This window comes from Larimichthys crocea, chromosome XX, assembly GCF_000972845.2.
Source record: "Larimichthys crocea isolate SSNF chromosome XX, L_crocea_2.0, whole genome shotgun sequence".
Taxonomy (NCBI): Eukaryota; Metazoa; Chordata; class Actinopteri; family Sciaenidae; genus Larimichthys; species Larimichthys crocea.
The window spans coordinates 12444350-12463808 of NC_040030.1; the positions used below are offsets into that span (position 1 = coordinate 12444350).

The 19459-nt window shown below is 40.7% G+C and overlaps 1 protein-coding gene across 11 annotated transcripts in view; it reads left to right on the top strand.

Moving 5' to 3' along the window:
• The window catches only part of cald1a (caldesmon 1a), a 58283-nt gene extending 39706 nt beyond the window's left edge, over window positions 1–18577 (top strand). For 7 of the 11 annotated variants that reach the window (XM_027272109.1, XM_027272116.1, XM_027272117.1 and 4 more), the window contains 10 exons: window positions 925–1040; window positions 2828–3095; window positions 5117–5254; window positions 8803–8846; window positions 9041–9119; window positions 10210–10353; window positions 10516–10611; window positions 12508–12576; window positions 14328–14364; window positions 16785–18577. In XM_027272109.1, coding sequence (XP_027127910.1) covers window positions 925–1040; window positions 2828–3095; window positions 5117–5254; window positions 8803–8846; window positions 9041–9119; window positions 10210–10353; window positions 10516–10611; window positions 12508–12576; window positions 14328–14364; window positions 16785–16798 — 1005 coding nt within the window. In that variant the 3' untranslated portion in view covers window positions 16799–18577. Of the gene's footprint in view, window positions 1–924; window positions 1041–2827; window positions 3096–5116; window positions 5255–8802; window positions 8847–9040; window positions 9120–10209; window positions 10354–10515; window positions 10612–12507; window positions 12577–12894; window positions 12947–14327; window positions 14365–16784 lie in introns of all 11 variants that reach the window. The other 4 variants (XR_003461257.1, XM_027272114.1, XM_027272113.1 and 1 more) reach the window with 4 other exon arrangements.
• Window positions 18578–19459: the final 882 nt, after the last annotated feature.

Sequence of the window (19459 nt, forward strand, 5' to 3'; positions counted from 1 at the left end):
GTCACTGCAGCAGAGGAACATCATGTAATTTAAAATAATAAGTGTGTTCACTGCAGAGGGGGATTATGAGGAGATCACTGAGCCTTCATATCATGTGTACACTTCCAGTCACACTAGGCCAAAGTCCAAATAAAATGTCTATGACCTGATGAACTACAAATCCCAAATGTATTTGTACTAATACAAATTCAGTATTTTTTTTTTTTAAAGATCCAAGCGAGCCTGTGAGCTCTGGCTTTCAATTTAGCCCATTAGCCATGCCTCCCAAACTTTTGTCTACACTGCTGAAGTGAACACTTTCCACCTTGATTTCTTGCTCAGCCTTTTCTTGCACAAACAGATCACCCTTTCTAGTCAGTCGAGGTCTGTCTGGCCTCAGAGCTCATCTCAGTTTCAACATGCCGTAGTGGAAACAACAGCACTCAAAGACACTTTGTGTTTCTCTGTACTTCCCCCGCTAAGATAAAGACATTTAACTGTGATCTGTTTCTCTAGTCTCTCTGAGATCTAATTAAAGTAATTACATATTAATAAGCAATCTCTATAATGTTAAAAGTGATAGGCAAATATGCTTAATAATATATAGGGTTTTGACTGGCTGTGTACATATTGGGCTTAGACACATAATGATTATAATCTACAAAAGTTGAATCATGTTTTTGATGATGGTTAACAGGCAGAGACTGAGAATATACAGCTGGAGACACTCCCATGGTGATCACATGTTAGTTAATCCCGTCTCAGTACTAATTCTGGAGTGGACGCTGTGTTATGTGATGTTCTGTGTTATTTTGTTCAGGGTGTGCTCTCGTTTGACATCCCGTCATGTCACATGTCAAGACAACGCCCACTCGGCCTGCCCAGCCAATCGAAATCTTTGTTCACCGTTCACCCCCCCTCCCTATGTGGTTGTTTTCTGCGCAGGTGGACGAGAGAGGCAGGGCCAGAGAGGAGAGGGAGGAGCAGGGGAAGCAGAACGGAGGGCTGTACGAAGAGGAGGCGGCTCCCAAACAGCACAGGAAACCTGAGAGGACCCTCAGGTACACAGACACAACAACACACATCACTGGTTTCCACTGAGGCCAAACATGGGAGAGTCAGGCCTGATGAATAATTTAAGAAACTGGTTTCAGCAACACTCATGAAAGTACATGTCCCAATATGCCAATGTTTTTTCTAGATTCATGAAAATGAATGTTACAGCCAGAATACAATATTTTCCCACAGTGTTTTCCCACTTGGCTAGTACTCATTACACAGAGTGGGGCTAGTGCGTTTTGGCTGCAGCGGTGTAGGCTGCAACACGTTACATTGGATCCAACTTTTTGAAAAACGCAGCCCGACATCACGCTACGACCACCAAACAGACCGGTCAAACCTCCACAGTCACCCCGCAACCCCACTGGGTACATCTCTGTCACGTGGTGGGCGTGACACTGTTTTGGTCCATCATCCACGCAACATCTTACCCCACCTGGAGCGCGTTGCCCGGTAGACTTGCTCAGAGTTGGTCATTTTCCTCGGTTTAGGTGCTTCTAAATGTGTAAATATGCTACGTAGTTAACGTTCTTCGCTTTTGGCTGTTTTGCATAGGGTGTTTTTTAAAAAATGTTATTGAGTGGATTCTCTCTGCCGTTTGTGCGTCTGACTTCAGTTTTAAAATCTGTGTGTGACTCGCAATTAACGTTGTAAAATAATGACATGAAGAAGTTTTCTTTGGTTTGTGTCCAGAGGGAGAGTGAGAAAGCGAGTGTTGGTCGACAGACACAAACAGTGAATGAGGGTGAGCGAGCGCCTGGCAACGACAAAAACAAGACATCGATCCTGTCTAAATGCACCATGAGAGAAATATGTTTCAACTTGCAGACATGCTTCAAAAGTAGCTTCAAGTAGTTTGTTCCTCCTTTTTGAAAAAATGATGATGCTTTTATTGCCAAGCTAATTTAACAGTGATGGATGACACACAGAAATCCCAAATGCCGAAATATTGGCAGTTAAAATATTACGATGAAGAAATAGCAATACTGCTTTATGAAACTGATATTGGGCAACATCAGTGCCTGTCTACACTTGACCAGTTTGTGGAAAAGTACTGCAGTAACTTAATATTCTTGTTCTCAACAGTCAGTTGAGAAGATCAAACTACTTAACAACCAAAGCTCCATGTCACTAAGCTCGCTTTAGAAAGTAAGATATCCAAAAGGAAGAGGAAAAGACACATATTCCCGTGATAACAAATGACTGACAGCATAACAGTTAAACACAGGATGCTAAATAAGTCCTGCAGTTCCTGAAGTGTACTAATGCAGACTGTAGAGGAGAAATCTTCATATTTGTTGTAACACTTCACAGTGTTTGCGTATGCTGAACAGGGCCAGTTTAAGCAGACAGGAACTTATTAATGTTGCAGTCTGACATTTATTGTTTGTCGCTCCAGCTCCGGTATGAAAGCATGGAGGTATTGCCTGAGGCACCTCCAAAATAATTGAAAAGAATATCTGGCTCAGAATTTCAAACAAACAAGCTGTTTTTGTTCAGAATTCAGTAGCAGACCTTGAACCTGTATGGCTTATGTACAGTCAATACTGTGGATGAAACTTGAGATGTGCTCTAATTTTAACTTTGCAGAGGTGATTGTTTTTGTCCGTGTATGTTTGCTTGTCCATGAAAGATACAAATCCTTGAAGTGAATGTTTAAATATTCAGTTTGTATCAAATGTCAAGCGTTGACCTGTATGTCAACCGGCTGCGTGTCCTACTTACACTGCCTTTGTTTGTGTTGTGATCTGCGTTTGTGCTCTAACCCGTGTCTGTGTGTCCGTCCCAGTCGCGGCAGCGTACGTTCCCCCGAGGTGTCCGCGGGTGACGACCAGGACGACGCTGCCCGCCTGGAGGCAGAGCGCAAGCTGGAGGAGCTGAAGCGCCGCCGCGACGACGCGGAGAGCGAGGAGTTCGAGAGGATGAGGCAGAAGCAGCAAGAGGCCGAAGCCGAGCTGGAGGAGCTGAAGAGAAAGAGGGAGGAGAGGAGGAAGGTGCTGGAGGAGGAGGAGAGGCAGAAGAAGCAGGAGGAGGCGGAGAGGAAAGCCAGAGAGGAGGTAGGAGAGAGGGTTTATGAATGTAGTTTGATCAGTTCTCCTTATTTACTATTCTCCCTCCAGTTTCTTCTTGATGACTTAAGTCTTTTTGTAAAAAGAAATCTAAACTATACTGATACTGCAGGTGTATTTTTGTGAAAACATCTGTGTGGGTACAGCTGTTGACTGACAGCTTCCATGGTGCACTGCTAACCAGAGCACAAATGTTAATACAGAACATGTTTGGTTATGTGCCATTAGCAATTCAAGACATCTGTCCCTTTCCAACCACTCAACACATCATTGTACTGTTTGGATGTCAAGAAAAGTGTGTATCAGCAAAGTAAATGACCTAGTTAGTTTAGTTTGCTGGATGTTACTTTTTGTTCATGTTATTTCAGCAACTGCTGAGACATTTACAAGCTCCTTCTCCCGCACACTCAGTGCTGGATTCGCTCTACATGATAGAAAACAGCGGTTCTAGCTGGCATTAGCTGTCTCTCGCATGGATCCAATTGTGGTGATAGGAAATAGCAGTACTCCTATTAATAGTAGCGTACAGAGTAACATACGGAGAAGATATTAATAAGTAACATATTACTGAAACTGAAGTGACTTAATGTTTCGTTCCCACCGACACAGATATTGCACAAATTAAATTACCAGCACTCACATCAGCTAAAACACAGAAATCACACCCACTGGAGGACAGTAATGCTGCAGAAGAATCATTAAAAATGTACTTTTCTCCTTGTTGTGATCACAGTTTTAACCAAATATAATTATATTTAAACAAAACATGTATTTTTGTAGACTTTAAGCTGGTCTCTCATTTATTCCTCTCATCTCTTCTCGTTCTTTAAAGTTCACAACCCACCTCCTCTTTCCTTGTTTTTCACACCCCCACTTTCATGCTGATTTAGCCTTTACATGTGTGCGAGCCCGAAACACATTCATCACACTCATACTAGCGCCGCCGTGACGTTATCTCTCCATACTTCACTGTTATCATGACCGAACCGATGTGGGTCTCCCATTCGTAACTCACGTATGTCATTCCTTCTTCCTCCACTTATGATGACCTCATCCTCGCGTATCTCAAATGTGATAACCTGCGCCTTCCTACGTTGTTGTTCACATCTGTATTCAACCACACAATCCCTTTTTTATTCTTTCGCGCGCTCGCTCCGAAGGACCTCCATTACCATGATTGGTCTTCTTTGTTGATCTTGGCTCCGAATGTGGCGGCCCATCTCTTGCTATCTGCCCCTGTTCTTCTCCTCTTGTGTGATGTTAATGAGGCCTTTTGGTTTGTAATTAAAAGATGGCCCAGAGATACATAGAGACTAATTAACCAAGACAAGGCTGCTGGAGAGGGCTGATATACTGCCAAGCACCAGTCCTCTTCTGAATACAGTACAAATGATTCATACATTAATTGTACAAAAACTGTTGATAGTCTGCATGTCTCGTGCTTTTCTTTTTTCCTGAGGCTGGCAATCACTGTAAATAAGAATTTTCTCTGAGTAATGTAATTAGTTCCTGACCTGCTTCATTAGATAAAGTAGGTAAACCAACTAGAAAGTGGTACATATCTATTGTGTCCAGGTTGGATGCATTCCTAATTGTTGCTTGTCTGTAATGTTGCCGACCTAATCTATAATATAAATACATTTCTCTCTGTTACATTAAACTTTATCCCCTCTTCTTGAAAGATGATGCCAGTCCAAACCCTCTGGGCTTGTTAGTTCGTTCCCAGGCAAAATCCGCTGGTGCACATGAAACGTGTTTTAGGTTTCCAGCAGCAACGGTGGTTTGTTTAGAGTAAATACAAGATGACTGGGCAGTCAGCATGAGCAGCAATATCAAGCATGGTTGGGCTGGCAAAGAACAGAGCGCCACCTACATATGTTTCAAGTGAATCAACAGAAAGCAGCTTTCTCCGCCGTCAACGCGAGAGATGACAAGGATTGTTACTTAATTTCTTTCTAATTTCTGTCTGCTGGAGTGCCCCTGACTCTTAACACATCTGTCTTTGTCAGGAGGAGAAGAGGAAGATGAAGGAGGAAATTGAAAGGAGGAGAGCAGAGGCAGCTGAGAAGAGACAGAAGGTGGAAGACACTATGGACGGGGAGGACAGACCCTTCAAGTGTGTCAGCCCTCGAGGCTCCTCTCTGAAGGTCAGTCTGACATTTTTTAACCTCCTACTTCTGCCCGGCATCAGGAGCGTGTCTCCTTGTCCTTGATGTCAAGTGATCCAGTTCTGTTCTGAAATGACAATTGTTGCTGGCAGTTTCAGATGGAGCTAGCTCTGTTAGAAAGTGAGCAGCTGAAGAGCGGGAAGGGAGAGAGATAGGATGACATGCGGCAAAAAAGCCACAGGTTAAAATCGAACCCTGGTAATGACTGATCCTTTGTAACATGGAGATTGCTCCACCTGAGGATAGCCACTCGATGAGCTAAAAGACATGAGGCTAAAGCTACATGTCTCAGCTCTCACCCCTCGATATAATAAAATAAACGTCTAACACTACCGCAAACTACAACCTCAACAGTAAACATAATAGGCGTAAGTGTAAAATTGATTGGGAATCATGTAAAATCAGACTTTTTATGTCTTAAAGTAAATGTTTGGCTGCCAAATCCAATAAAGATCAGGGCAGGGCTGCTAGAATTAATAATACCAGGCCTGCACAGTAAATGTCTGATAACTTTCTAGCCCCCATAAATTAGTAAGATAATTAAATGTTCAGTTACTATTGTAGACTATATGCTTATGTTATGTATTTTAGCTTATGTTAAAGCTGCACGCTGTAAAAAAAAAGACATTTTTGTTCTGGTGTTTTTGGTTTTTGAAAGCTTTTGAAAAATTAAAAAGATGTTGAATATTGCTCTTACTACACTCTCATGCTGTCGCTGCCTAGTTACGGTTGCTAAGCAGCTCAAGCGAACAGCCAATTATTCAGTTCAGTACTTTAAACAGTTATAACTATAAAGCACTCTGCCTGTGTTGTGTCTCTCTCTCTCTCTCTGTAGTTGTATCCTCTCCAGCACAGTTGTCAGCATAATGGAGTCAATATTAACAGTTCTACAACAACCTGCAAATCCCACTCATCCGGCAGTGCAGCAAAGCTCGAGCTAAATATTCAAAATATTTGGAGAGATTAAGTGCCAGATGACCCGCATCTGCCCCTCTCACCTCTTTTAGTTCTCTGCATGAAGTGTTATCTGACTGAGATGAAAGTGTCCATAAATACAAAAAAAAGCCTCGCTGAACTCTGAGGGGAAAAAAGTCAGCTCCTGTCAGATTTCTCTGTATTTTATATCACTGTTCGCTTTTGAGATTCTGCTGATTTGTTAACCTGTTTGTCACAAGAAACATTGCACTGTGAAATGCAACCAGAATCAACCCGCTGCGTGCCCCTCTCCACCTCGTCCAAAGATAAATGGTTGTCACGGTGAAGGAACGTTTAATCAACTCAAATGTGAATAAATGTTTGCAGTGTTGCCAAAAGCCAACTCCCACATACTGAAAATCGAGGGGGATTTTCAGCCAGTGGAGAAAATCTAATTAGTGACAGTTAGCAGTAATATCCATCTGGCATGTCCCGGTGAGACTCCAGACTGAAGGTTTGACTGTAATAGTGTGTCAGCTCTGATTGTGCTAGAATCAAGTACTTTATTTCTTTGTGGTCAGTTCTGTAATCTAATCTCTAATTCTTCATCCCGCTGCACTCAAGACACGGCTTTACTTTGTGATCATGTTCACTGTAGGTACATGTGTGTTCACCTGTGTGTGGGCTGTTTTATGTTTCATACACTACACATTGTGCTGTGTACTATATATATTATGACAGGTCATAATATAGTTGCATTGTGTTTGTGTTGTTTTAGTTGTCTTCCAACTTTTTGAACAGGAGAACCATTTCGCATCTGAGATAACTGCTTTTAGGTGTATAGACAGTTTTAATACTTTTCTTTATATTATATATATATATATACATACATATATATATACATATATACATATAATAACACCTGATAAAGTTGATACAATAACAACAAAAGACGCTCTTTTATCAAGCAGTAACGTGGCTGTGAAGTGAAGCCAATGCAGAAGTGTCAGAATTTCCGCTTGAGGTTGCTTGTAGAACGAGTCGGTCTCCATAAGTCCCCATGTTAAAATGTCCAACTTCACAGCAGAAATAAACATGTTTACAGCCTGGTACAAAAAACAGTTTTGGTCTCTATAGCTAATTTGTTCATGACAACTGTACTGAGGGTGAATTTTTATATAATTCACCTGTTCAAATTATATTAAAGCTTGAAGTTATGCATAATTAAGGGTGTAGGTACTCATTCATTGACAGACGGGTGCTGTTCGGGCTTGTTTCAGCAACCACGTGTCATTCAGCCATCGATGATCCATGTCTTTGCCCATTTTTGGGTGCGCAGAAGGGGCAAGACTGCAAACTAACAGTTTCAAAACGTCTCGCCTGAAACCCGTAGGTGACGTTGCGCATACGTCGTCCATTCACAACCTTAGCGATCACTTGGAGTTGTGTTTTTGGTCACTTAGTGAATGTAAATCCAATAATTACTCTCATTTTAGCCCATCGCTAACTTTATCTGTCTTCATAAGTGTTGCCACTGGTACAAGAGACCCATTTTAACGTTTTCCTGTCAAACTGCGTACATGCCATTGACAATATATTTCATGTGTTTTGCTGCCCAATAGCTGCCGTATTGTGGCTCCTGTTACACTAAAACATAGAGAAATATATACCTCACTATCAGCAATAACCTCCCAGTGGGACACGAAGTCCCAGGAGCTCGCCTACACGCTATCAGCAGTAAAGCAGCGTAACCCTGCTCTGTACTGTAGATAAAAAGTACAGTGTTCTCTAAAAGAGAAGGACAGAGGGACAGAATGGGGGTGCAGGGAAGCGATTAGGGTTAACAGGATTACTGTAACTGCGTTCGAATGGCTACAGCTCTTTAAAACGCATCTGAGAATGGGGAATTTCCTGTCGGGGAGTATTTTGGGAACTCCCACATTCGGTAGCAGGCGAGCGCAAGGTCCTTTTTCACAGGGAGGGAGCTTTTTCTGCACTTTCTTCTTTTGTCTGTTTAAAGAGTTTTTTTGTGAGCGTCTAAGGAACATGTGTTGCCCTCTCTCTTTTTTTTTTTACGTATATGATAAACAATCCTCTGAGATTCCCACAGTCCAGCGGCAGAGATACGGGAGGGGAAAAAAAATACTTGCTGTGTTTTTTCTGTGTGTGTTTTTGTGCATGTGTGTGCATGTCTTTCAGAACATTTTGCACACGGAGGGAACAATCAGTTATATTGTGTGTTGCTGGTCAGGAGAATCCAGCTTATTAAACACATGAAGGCAAAAAAAGATACTACTGTAGTTCAGTGATTATTGGCAAGAAAGTTAAGTACATAATGCTATTTAAGTTATGAATCATATAAGGAGCGGTAATTACTTAATACAGGATCATACTGACGTATGAACTCCCGTCAGGAGCCGCTTTTACAATGACACTACTCATACAAACAATAAAGAAGCGATAGAAGCGTGGAAATTAAGAGGAGGGTTGGGTTGAACATCTGTTTTGAGGTTAGTGAAGGGTGAAAGGAAAATGTTGCATGTGATGTTTGCATGTGTGGAACATTACTGCAATATTAATTAACCTAGAGCTCTAATAACCTTTCTCAACAGATTGGAGAGAGGGCAGAGTTCCTGAACAAGTCGGCACAGAAAAGGTAAAAACAAAACCGTAAAGTTGAGCAGGGACGCCTCGCAGTCCTCATTTGTTGAACTAGAAAAATGTTGAAGTTTTAATTCCCACTTGGGGGGAAGTGTCCTCTCTCAAGGCACTAAACATGAAATACCCGCACTGTGTATAATATTCAAAGTGGCCCCATGCTGCGTATACTAACTGTTTGTTTCTGCCCAGCAGCTCAGTGAAGATGTCTCATTCTCCTGTGGTGTCCAAGATAGACAACAGGCTGGAGCAGTACACCTCGGCTGCTCAGGTTAGCATTTACTCCACTGTAAAAAAGCAAAAAGACAGGCAGCGCTGCATCCACATTAGTGGTGAGGTTGACTCTGTAGTTTTTATTTCTGTGTCAAGCAAAACATTCGGCTTGTCCCACTTAGGATTACAAGAGGAAGCAATATATCAAACTCCAGAAGCACCTCTCACAGTAACCACATACACAAAAACATCAGTTATGATCAGTGTTGTCGTACTCGAGATTTGCATTTAGCATTTTTTGAATGTCATTGTCTTGAAATGAAGTCATCTACATTTTACTTTGTCTTGTCTCAGTCTCAGACAAAGAGGACAGGACAAAAAACTGCAGTTAGCATCATCACTGGGATTGGAGTCAAAACTTCTAATAACTTGACTCATTTTCATTTTCTTGACTACAACACTGGTTATGATATGATATGTACTTCTTTAAACTTTAAAATGACATATGTTTATGCAAATGTTGTATATCAAATAGAAGATAATTACTTTAAGTTTATATCCTCATAAAAAAGGTGTTTTTCCTCCTCTCCCTTACTTTATCCAAGTATTTACCAACCTTAACGTACTCATCTTCTATCTTTAAAAAATCATAATTCTTCTTTTATTGTCTAATAAAGAGTATTGTTGGATCCCAATAAAAGAATCTCTGGTGTCACAGTCAGATAATGGGGCTGAAGTTATCCTGGATGTGACTTCAACAACATGAAGGACAGTTTCACATCGGATGTGAACAAAAAGACTGAGACAGATCAGTCAGTTACATATAAAACTGCCAAAAATCAATTTGCAGATCTTGGTACCCAAATACATGAGTTCTGGCTGCCATTTTTATACCTGAAAGATGCTGAAAAGTATGTATGCTGTGTCCTAAACAGCAAACATAAAGTCAGAATAAGTGTGGCTTCATACCCAGCCTGATTTCTGTTGATTTATGCGCAAATCAACACTAATGTTTCTCAATGCACTGTGAAGACTCTGCTATTGTTAGCCTATGAGAGTTTTTTTAACAAAACAGACAGGTATCTGAGGTTTTGATCAGAACAGCCATCCCTGTTGTTTACCAGCTTAAACCCACCACTTTGTCTCAGCAGAGAGAGAACAAGGAGTCTCGATCCCCTCGCTCCGGAGCGGTTGATCTGCCCATGGTCACCGACAGCATACGAAGCATCAAGAGCATGTGGGAGAAAGGCAACGTGTTCAGCTCACCTGGAAGTGGTGGGAGCACGTTCAAGGTAAAAGACGAGGTGGTGGAGGATGGGAGAAAGTGAATGAAACGTTGTGTGTCTGAGTGATGAGAGCAGAGAGAGGAAAGAGCCCAATTCACTGGCACTTCCTGCTTGGCCCCTTTTACGATGACGACAAGGCTTAGCTGACCTTTGACCCTATCTAAACAGGAAGCAGCTGTGATGAAGACAGGCGTGGCGGGCCGCATCAACGACTGGCTGAATAAAACCCCTGAGAGCGGCAAAACGTCAGGAGGAAGGCCAGCGGTAGGTCGTCACCGTAGCAACCCGTCACTACTGCCAGGAAGTACAGTACATGTACTGTACAGCTCAAGGCCCTGCAGAGAAATGCTTAAAAAAAACTGCTACAGAGCAGACGCAGTTGGGTTTATTGACCTCTTTGTGTAGATTTACTGTAATCAATCTGTTTTAACTAATTAAGTTTATCTCTCTACACATTGACTTTAAATATTTTCCTCATCATCTTGCCACGATAAGCGACGGGGTCTAACCCTAACCCAAGTTAAATAGCTTTGGTTATTTCACATGAGAGATTTCTGTTCTTCTGTGTTTTTCTAACTGGTTTGAAGTGGGCGGGACTTAGTACAGTTTGACAACATTTGAATCAGACTATGATGTCAGTTCGTGGGTCATTTGGACAGATCTGGTCGAACCACACCCAGACAATCCTGAAGAAGCAGATTAGCTGAGTTAAACTCTTCAGAAATACTTTTAAGATGTTTTTTTTTAAATTATTATTAGTCGTCATGAATGTAAAACGTTACAGACGAATACTTAAAGTCTGAAGGGGCTTTAAAGGTCCGGTGTGTCAAATTTATTTACAGAACATGGCAGAAACTGAATGTAATATACAGAACTATGTTTTCAAGATGCACAATCACCTGAAAATACGATTTTTTTATGTTTTTGTTACCTTAGACACTGCAGGTCCTCTTCCTTTTTTATGTTTTTGTTACCTTAGACACTGCAGGTCCTCTTCCATGGAGTCCGCCATGTTGAATGTTTGTACGGTAGACCAGAATGGACAAACGAAACACTTGGCCACTATAGTTTTTTCCTTCAGGCTTGGGAGAAAAGGGTGTGGCAAAGGGTTTGCAATTAGGAACTAGACCAATAGATGTCACTAAATCTTACACACTGGTCCTTTAAGATATTTTTTGTTTATGTTACATTGAAGGGCTTTTAAGTGATGTGTCTGCTTTTAGTCAGAGCAGAGACACAACTTGACACATTAATGCAACGTCTGCTTTGTTTAAAACTTTTAAGGGCATCTATGTGTATTTGTCTGAAGAATTCAGTAGACACATCCAAGCCTGTAACAGCTGACTCAATCCAACAAACACCGCTCCATCTCATAATAGACTGCAGTACTCAGCCCCGCAGTATGACAATGTCACAATTACTGCTGGTCATGTTCTGCACAGTAGATGTTTTATAATCATTTTCAAATGATGCAACGGAGCAAGTCATGTTGTGTCTGGCACCACCTGGTGGCAGTCCAAGCTCGCTTCAGTCCACTCTTACATCTGTCATAATGTACAGACACAGTACATGTGGATATTATAGGCTTGGCATCAGTTTGTTATACAGTGTCACTTAAGTATTTTATCTTAAGCTTATCATAAGCTTTGCTAGCAGACTGAAAGCACCCTTGAGTGGCTTTTTTTTTTTTCAGTCCTGCTCATGTGTATCATGCCTTTTCTTTACTCCTACCTATATTTCACCCAAATATTTATGTAAGAGCTTTCCATGTCACGGGTTATGGCTCAAAAATGTAACACACAGCAGACTGAGGATATGAAAGTATGCGAGTATTTCCAAACAAGAGCCAAAAAAGTTCAAAAACCGGAGCGCCTTTGCCGTTTATCCAGCATTACAATATTAATAGGTCTTTCCTGAATTTAGTGACAAGCGTCTTTAAGAGGATTGCCTCAGACTCACAGTGTGAGAGCCATTTTCCACCTCCTCTAGACAAGCACCTCTCTGCCTGATAGTGTCTGTCAACCTTTGCTCTCATTACTTAAGCTCTCCTCCACATCTCAGGTACTCTGTCATTTGCCACAATATGATGACTATTTTCAAATTGACCCACACTCTGAGCGCCGCTGATGCAACGCTTTGTCTTTGCTGTCTCTCTGACAGGACCTGAAGCCTGTTGACGTCACCAACAAGAGGAGTCTATGGGAAAACAAAGGCGCCTCTCCAACCAAGGTAGCTATTATTCATTTGAAGCTATTCACTGTCTGGTATCTTGAAGAAAGAGTGCCAGTCTCACCCTACGGGGAAAATCCAAGTGAGCATTACACATCCTGGAGTATGTCCAGATGAAGTTTTAATGATGCCAAATTGGTTTGTGGTCTTGGAAGGATTTCCCGTGGTTTTTCATGGTTTTCCAGTTGTTGACGATCAAGAAAAACGTTCCTGTTTAGAGCTATGGAGTAGGAATATTAAAATAATCTCACGATATTTTGACCCTGGTGTCTCTCAGCAATGGGAGTTAATCAACTTCTGTTTGTTTTTGTTTTAAAGAACTCTCATAGCTAGTTGACCTCACCGTTAAATCTGGAATAAGCCTGGAGAGGTAAAGGAGTAATTGTTCCACGTTTCCTTCAAAGCACTTATCACAGAATGACCTCACGCTCTGCTGTCACGCTGTCGACTCTTTTGCTCTTGTGTTGTTGGCAATGCTGCGCTTTGTTCTGCTGTGTTTGGGCGCTAATGCTTATTTTAATCATCAGTCATATCTAGGAGTCCAAAATTAGATCTATGGTTTGACAAATCTGTCAAACGTTCACATGATTCGAGTGATTTCTGGCAAGTGTTGCTCCAGTTTCTTTCACACACAGACATTTTAGAGGACGCAATTATTTGCATTTTAAACACCAAGCAATAAACATGAGTTGCTTTCCAAAATGCACATAGGGCATTAAGGAATGAAACTTGTAAAGCATGTCTGCCAGATGTTCTAAGTGCTGTAAAATAAAAAAGGAACAAAGCGAACAAAGTAAAGCTAATTTTAAAGGATTACGCCGTTGACTCCATTAACACCCATAACTTGTTAAAGCCGACTCAACAAAATCCAGAAGATTACAGTTTAGTGTAAAGTCGTAAAAAAAACACTTTTAACCGTGCGCCTGTTGTCTGACTGCGGGCTGAATGCTTTTCACAAATGGCTGTATCACATCGCCGCTCTTTCTCCTGACAACCACAAATCACTACTTCACTTGACTTTATATCGCCCTAATGGAGAAACTGTTTACAGCATTTATTTACAAGTAAAACGCCGAACTGAGCTGAGCTGGGCTGAGCTGAACTGAGCTGAGCTGAACTGAGCTGAACTGAGCTGCGCAACGGCAGCTTGAAAGTGTTGAATCGCTGTTATCACCTCACATTTTTAAACAAGACTGACATAAATACATCCTCTTACCTTTATTTCTACACATATATAAAGCTGTGTTTCAAGAGCTGCTTAGTAGAAGTGGAACCACACAAGAGTACGACAAGGATGTCCTACCTATCCTTCCTTCCTTCCTTCCTTCCTTCCTTCCTTCCTTCCTTCCTTCCTTCCTTCTTTCCTACTCTGGTACTGGTGTGTTCCTGCAGCCAACAGCTGCAGTGCAGGCCGGAGGCTGTGGTCCGCCACAGCAAGTATTGGAGCTGGAGGGCACCAGGCGGTGGTCGGCACTGACGTAAAAAGGGCCCTGGACAGGAAAGGTAGCGGTTAGCGACCTTGTCATTAGTTAACCCTGCTATGCTGTGATGTCAGTGAAGGCAAGATGAGCAGGGTAACGACTGATGATGAGGAGAGATCTGGATAGGTTCAAGAGTCTGTATAGGTGGGAGATCAGAAGTGGTTGTAAGCACTCGCTGCTTTGACTTTGTAAGCTTTGCAGGTTTGCTAACTTTCTGCATCAGTCCGCGTCTCTGCTGCCTTATTACCTTCCCGTCTTTGTGTCTTGCAGGTGGCAGGCAGAGGGGAGACCAAATCAGTCGCCAACGGTGAGTTTTTACAAGCCACCAGAAGTGTCAAGCTCGTGAATGGGCGTGCAAGAAAACACACAAATGGGTGGGCAGGCATGCGGGCAGGCACACTGCAGTTGTCGGTGAACTTGTGGCTCCGAAATATCAACGTTCGAAAACCAAAGAAACACCGCCTTGTTTTTAACTCGGCCGCAGGCTACATTTTTCTAATTGCTCTCAGAAACCAAAAGATGGGATTTTCTCGACCTTAAAGGAGTTTTTAATCCTTTAGTTTATAGTAAAAACATTGAAATGACCAAAATGAGTTAAGTTTTTCAGGCTCAAATGTGTTGCTTCAATAGTCTTGTGATTGTGAAGATTATGCTAAAATATATTTCCCCCAACTATATTTAAGTTCTTGTTAAGGGCCAACCTTCCCGTAAATTCCCGGTTTATTCCTATTTATTCCCATTAATTCCCATAAATATCCATCAAATCCCATGAAAAGTTTGCAGTAAAAAAACATGTAATCCCTCACTGGCTTCCCACCACTTAGCGTTTCCAGTGGTGTTAGCTGGATTTTTGCATATAACGGAGGCGGGGCTTCCTGTTAAGTAAGTCGTCTTGTCACGAGCTCTTTGATTTACACAACACCATGTGTTTCAAAACTAATAACTGACCCTATCTTTGCCGACCGTGCGGCCTTTTTCGGTTTGCCGTTTGGCCTTTTGCTCGACAGCGTATTAGGATGCCATTTAAACATTGCTTGCTATTTTAAAATTAGACCTGAGTGCAGCCTCCTCCTCCTTTTGTTCCCACAGCGGGACAGAAGAGGGGGCTTTGGCCTTGAGAGATTCTGTACGCGTCTGTATGATGCGTTGCATATTCACATACACATAGACACACACTGATTTCACCTCTATAAACCCACTCAACAGCCATCTCAACGGCACTCCAACCTTTCGACCTTTCCACTCATGAACACGTCCACTTGTGCTGTACTCAAGCACTCGACCACAGTCCTGCCTCTCGGAGGCCTGCCAGCCCGGTTTGTCAGATTAAGAGCTGGTATGTTGGAGATTAGCACACCATCACAGTCTGACCCAGAGGATGACAAAGGCTTTGTATAGATTTTGTATTTTCTTGCTAGTATTAGTACGCTGCAGGACCTTACAGACATTCGACACCACACTGGACAAGTTAGCAGCTTCATACCCTCCACATGCTTGGGTCTAATACAGAACATCTAAAATAATGTTCACCATTTTGGAAATAGTGTCGTTGGAAATTTAAATCTGTCTGCCTGTGCTCAATTTAGAACAATACATTTTAATACATTTTAAGGCCTCTTAATTCAAAATGAAGTATTAATTCAGTCAGCTAACATCACTGTTTCCAAATACAATTTAAATCTAACTCTTACTCTCTAAAGATCATTTTAAACCTTTAAATGCGACTCAAACTTCCCCTCGGTGTCTGCTCGTGAAGCTGCTTTATTCAATATTTATCATTCATGCAAGACTAGAAGCAATGCGAGCCTGTGCTTACCATGATCAACGTTTCAGTTTAGCTGTAAACACTGATAGGATTGAGTCGACTTCTTCAGGTCCATCTTATGTCTGAGTTCAAGTGCTATCTGAAGGCGATGCAGAAATGTGATTCCTTTACTCTATTACATATGGATGTTGTTAGCATACTACCATACATCTACATCTACATCACCACATATTTCAAACTTATTTGTCGTATGTCATCGTTCTGTCCCCTTCAAAAAAGTTTTGCCAATTTTGCTCTGATGGCAGCATTACCGATATTTTTAAAATTCATCCTCAGGGGGATGTAAATGTAAGAACCAGATTTCATGACCAAAAATATAAACTTCATGGTGGCACTAGAGGAAAAGGAATCACCAAAGTCAGGAGGATTCAGCCTCTGGGGACAACAAATGTCTGTACAAATTTCATGGAAATCCATCTGACAGTTGCTACATAGATATTTCAGTCTGGATCAAACAGACAGACAGACATTGGTTAAACAAACTTGCTAAGGGATATTTACAAATCTAATTTTGGGTTTGGTGCCATTTTGTCAATCTCTTTGAGCCAGGAAATCTTAATTTGAGCTAGTTCTGAGTGGGTGAAGCTAAAGTGGGGCAAGCAAGCAGCAACCACCACCACAGTGTAATAAATCTGTCAATCAAGCAAACATCCCTTAAAATATCCCTCTGAAAGGCATTCTTGTTAACGGAGTAACACTTTTAAGAGATTTGACCTACTAAAAGCAGTAAACATCTCATAGTATCAGGTGTCCTTTAAGCTGCATGTTAACTGCATGACTTCAACACTTCACTGTGGTGTTTGATGCTTAGTTTGACCTTCTGTGTCACAAGGGTCAGAGTCATGAACCTGCGCCTGTCTGCAGACTTATAAATCCACTGACGCTTTGTGTCTTTTCACCAGGTATGGGACACTAGTGTCTTGAAGGAGCCACTTAAAACAGCTGGGGACCACGACAATCCAAGACTCTTCCTTTGACTTTGTCTTAAGAACCAAATAATGATCACATTCCCGAGAGGGACCCCACGAAAAAAAACGGACGGACAGGAGAGACGCTGTCCAAAGCACTGTACCGAAAACAGCATCATATTTTTGTACGGTTGCCACGTATAGTGCCTTTGCACAATGATTTTTTTTTTTGCTTTCTAAAAGAAACAAAATGCTGTGAAATTTGGACATTTGTAATTGCTATTACTAATTACTTAATCCTGCTAGGAAGACGGAAGAAAAACACAAATTAAATTTATCTGTTGTCCTCCGTGTCGACAGTATTGATAGAGACAGAGCAGACGAGTTCAAAGTATCCACATTCCAAAGAGATGGGTGAAATCAGTTCTCTCTCCCTCGTTACAGTACATTTTCCATCTCTTCTTTTTTTATTTATATTTAAAGCAAAAGCTTCACACATTGCTATTTTATTCAACGTTCACCAGTTCAGGATAGAAATATAAGCACTTCTAGAATTTAGCTGATTTCACTTTTATTATGTCTTTACCAATAGTGCAGCAACGGTCTGAGTAATATATGTTAGCACATGTGATGTTCGAATATCATACTGTATCTTATATAACATCTTTATACTCATAACAAAAGGTATTTTTTGCTTCTTTTTTTTTTTTTTTTTTTTTTTGTATCCAGAAACTATTCACCAACAGGCAGTTAATTTGGGTGGTGATATGAGTGTTGAATATTCAGAAGGCCATTATGACTTTTATTATCCTTTTTATGTCATTTTATTTATGTTCTAATGTGTTTTGTCCTTTTTCTATTTCTAGCTGGGGGGAGGGGTTTGTAGCTTTTTGTACCTTTTTTTGATCACTTTAATATCTTCAGACATTCCTCTTCAAAAGCAGGTGCACGACATGCCTTCGCTGCTTCAACGCTGTAGGTTTTATAACGTAGGAAATCGGCAAACCGACTCTCTTTTAACGTCTTTGTTTCCTCTATGCACATTCTTACGCTCAGAGATAATTTTCTAATTGAGGGCATGCAAAGTAAAAACCAGGGTGCCTAAGCATATAGCAAGATACTCGTACAATACAAGGATATTTACCACTATGTAATTCTTCTGGCCTTATGATTGCAATGAAAACATTTATGACAGCTGAGGTACAGTACATGATAGCCTCAAAGCAACAGTATGATGATATTAAGACTTGTGATGTTTCTTTTTCACTGATGTAGTCTTAAGTAGCACATTCCCTTTCATAGTTTTTGCACGACGCAAGCTTTGATTATATTGTGACGGTTTTCCGGGGCATTAAATTGATCGTTACTGCTCAAAAGTCTGACAATCACATTCCATCGCTCCTGAAAAGAGCAGGGGAGCTCGACCAAAATACTTTTAAGCGTGATTTAATGTGACATTTATGTTTTTTGTTTTGTTTTTTTAATACAGTGGATTCATAATGTCTTTTTTTTTTTTTTTTTTTTTTTTTAAAAAAGTGGATTTAAAATTTTTTTTTTTTTTTTTTTTTTTTTTTTACAACCTTGTGTCCAATTTATGTTTTTTTTTATTTCCATGTTTAACCAGACACTTGTTGTTTGTGTAGCGCTACGCCTATGCAAAACACACTCTCTGTAGTCTCTCTAAACACTCCCAATGTCATACAAGTGGGCAGTTTTCCAACTGGATGAATGTTTTAAACATTGTACCCTTGATTCAACAACAGCAATAAAGACATTGAGGTATTCCACATTGTTAAGTTTTCTTGCATAACTCCACCACCCTACTATGGACCACATTACATATATATCATATAAACCTGTTGTAGCACATAGAGTCAACGATGGAGCCATGAAACTGACAAAACATCGTTTTTCAGTCTTCCTATTTTGAAGGGTTGTGGCAGAGTGAATTTAATTATTTATGTGTTTTCCCCATCCAACATTTCCTTATTTATACTCACCATATTTCCAATTTTCCTCATGCTAGCCATAAAAATGGCACCAGCCAGTGCACATGACTGAACCGAACTGTGGCACCGCTGTATAAACTGAGAGCTAATATATTTGAAGTGAAACAAAGATGTTCAATATTCTATAAGTTTTTAGTGTGTTTGTGAGAAAACGATATTAAAGCAAATTATCTTTAATCTCAAGGATTACTTTGTTAGTGTTTGCTATCTAGTTTGTTTGGTTGGTAATTGGTGGTAAAGGGGGGAAAAAATGAAAGGATTTTAATTACCTAACAATTAATAGTATTATTTATGTATTCAGTTAACCTTTTTGACCATTACGATAACCTTTTATTACATTTGTCAGTTTCATTGCACCATATAGTTGATTGACAGTTGGTAACTTTGTTATTTCTAAGACATGATTAATCATTCAAGTAAAAAAAAATGTTTGACTGCTTTCTGGATTTAGTGTTTTTCTCTGGTGTAGTTGTAATTTGATCATCTTTGGGTTTGTTGGACGAAACATTCTATTTTCTGACATTTTAGAAATTAAAATATCAGAAAAATAATGATCGAGTCATTGACAGTAAGAACTTGCAGTACTAACCTGTCATGTAATATCAGGCATAGGTTGGTTTATATTACAGATTAATGACCCACTCATTGGCAAGTCTTCTG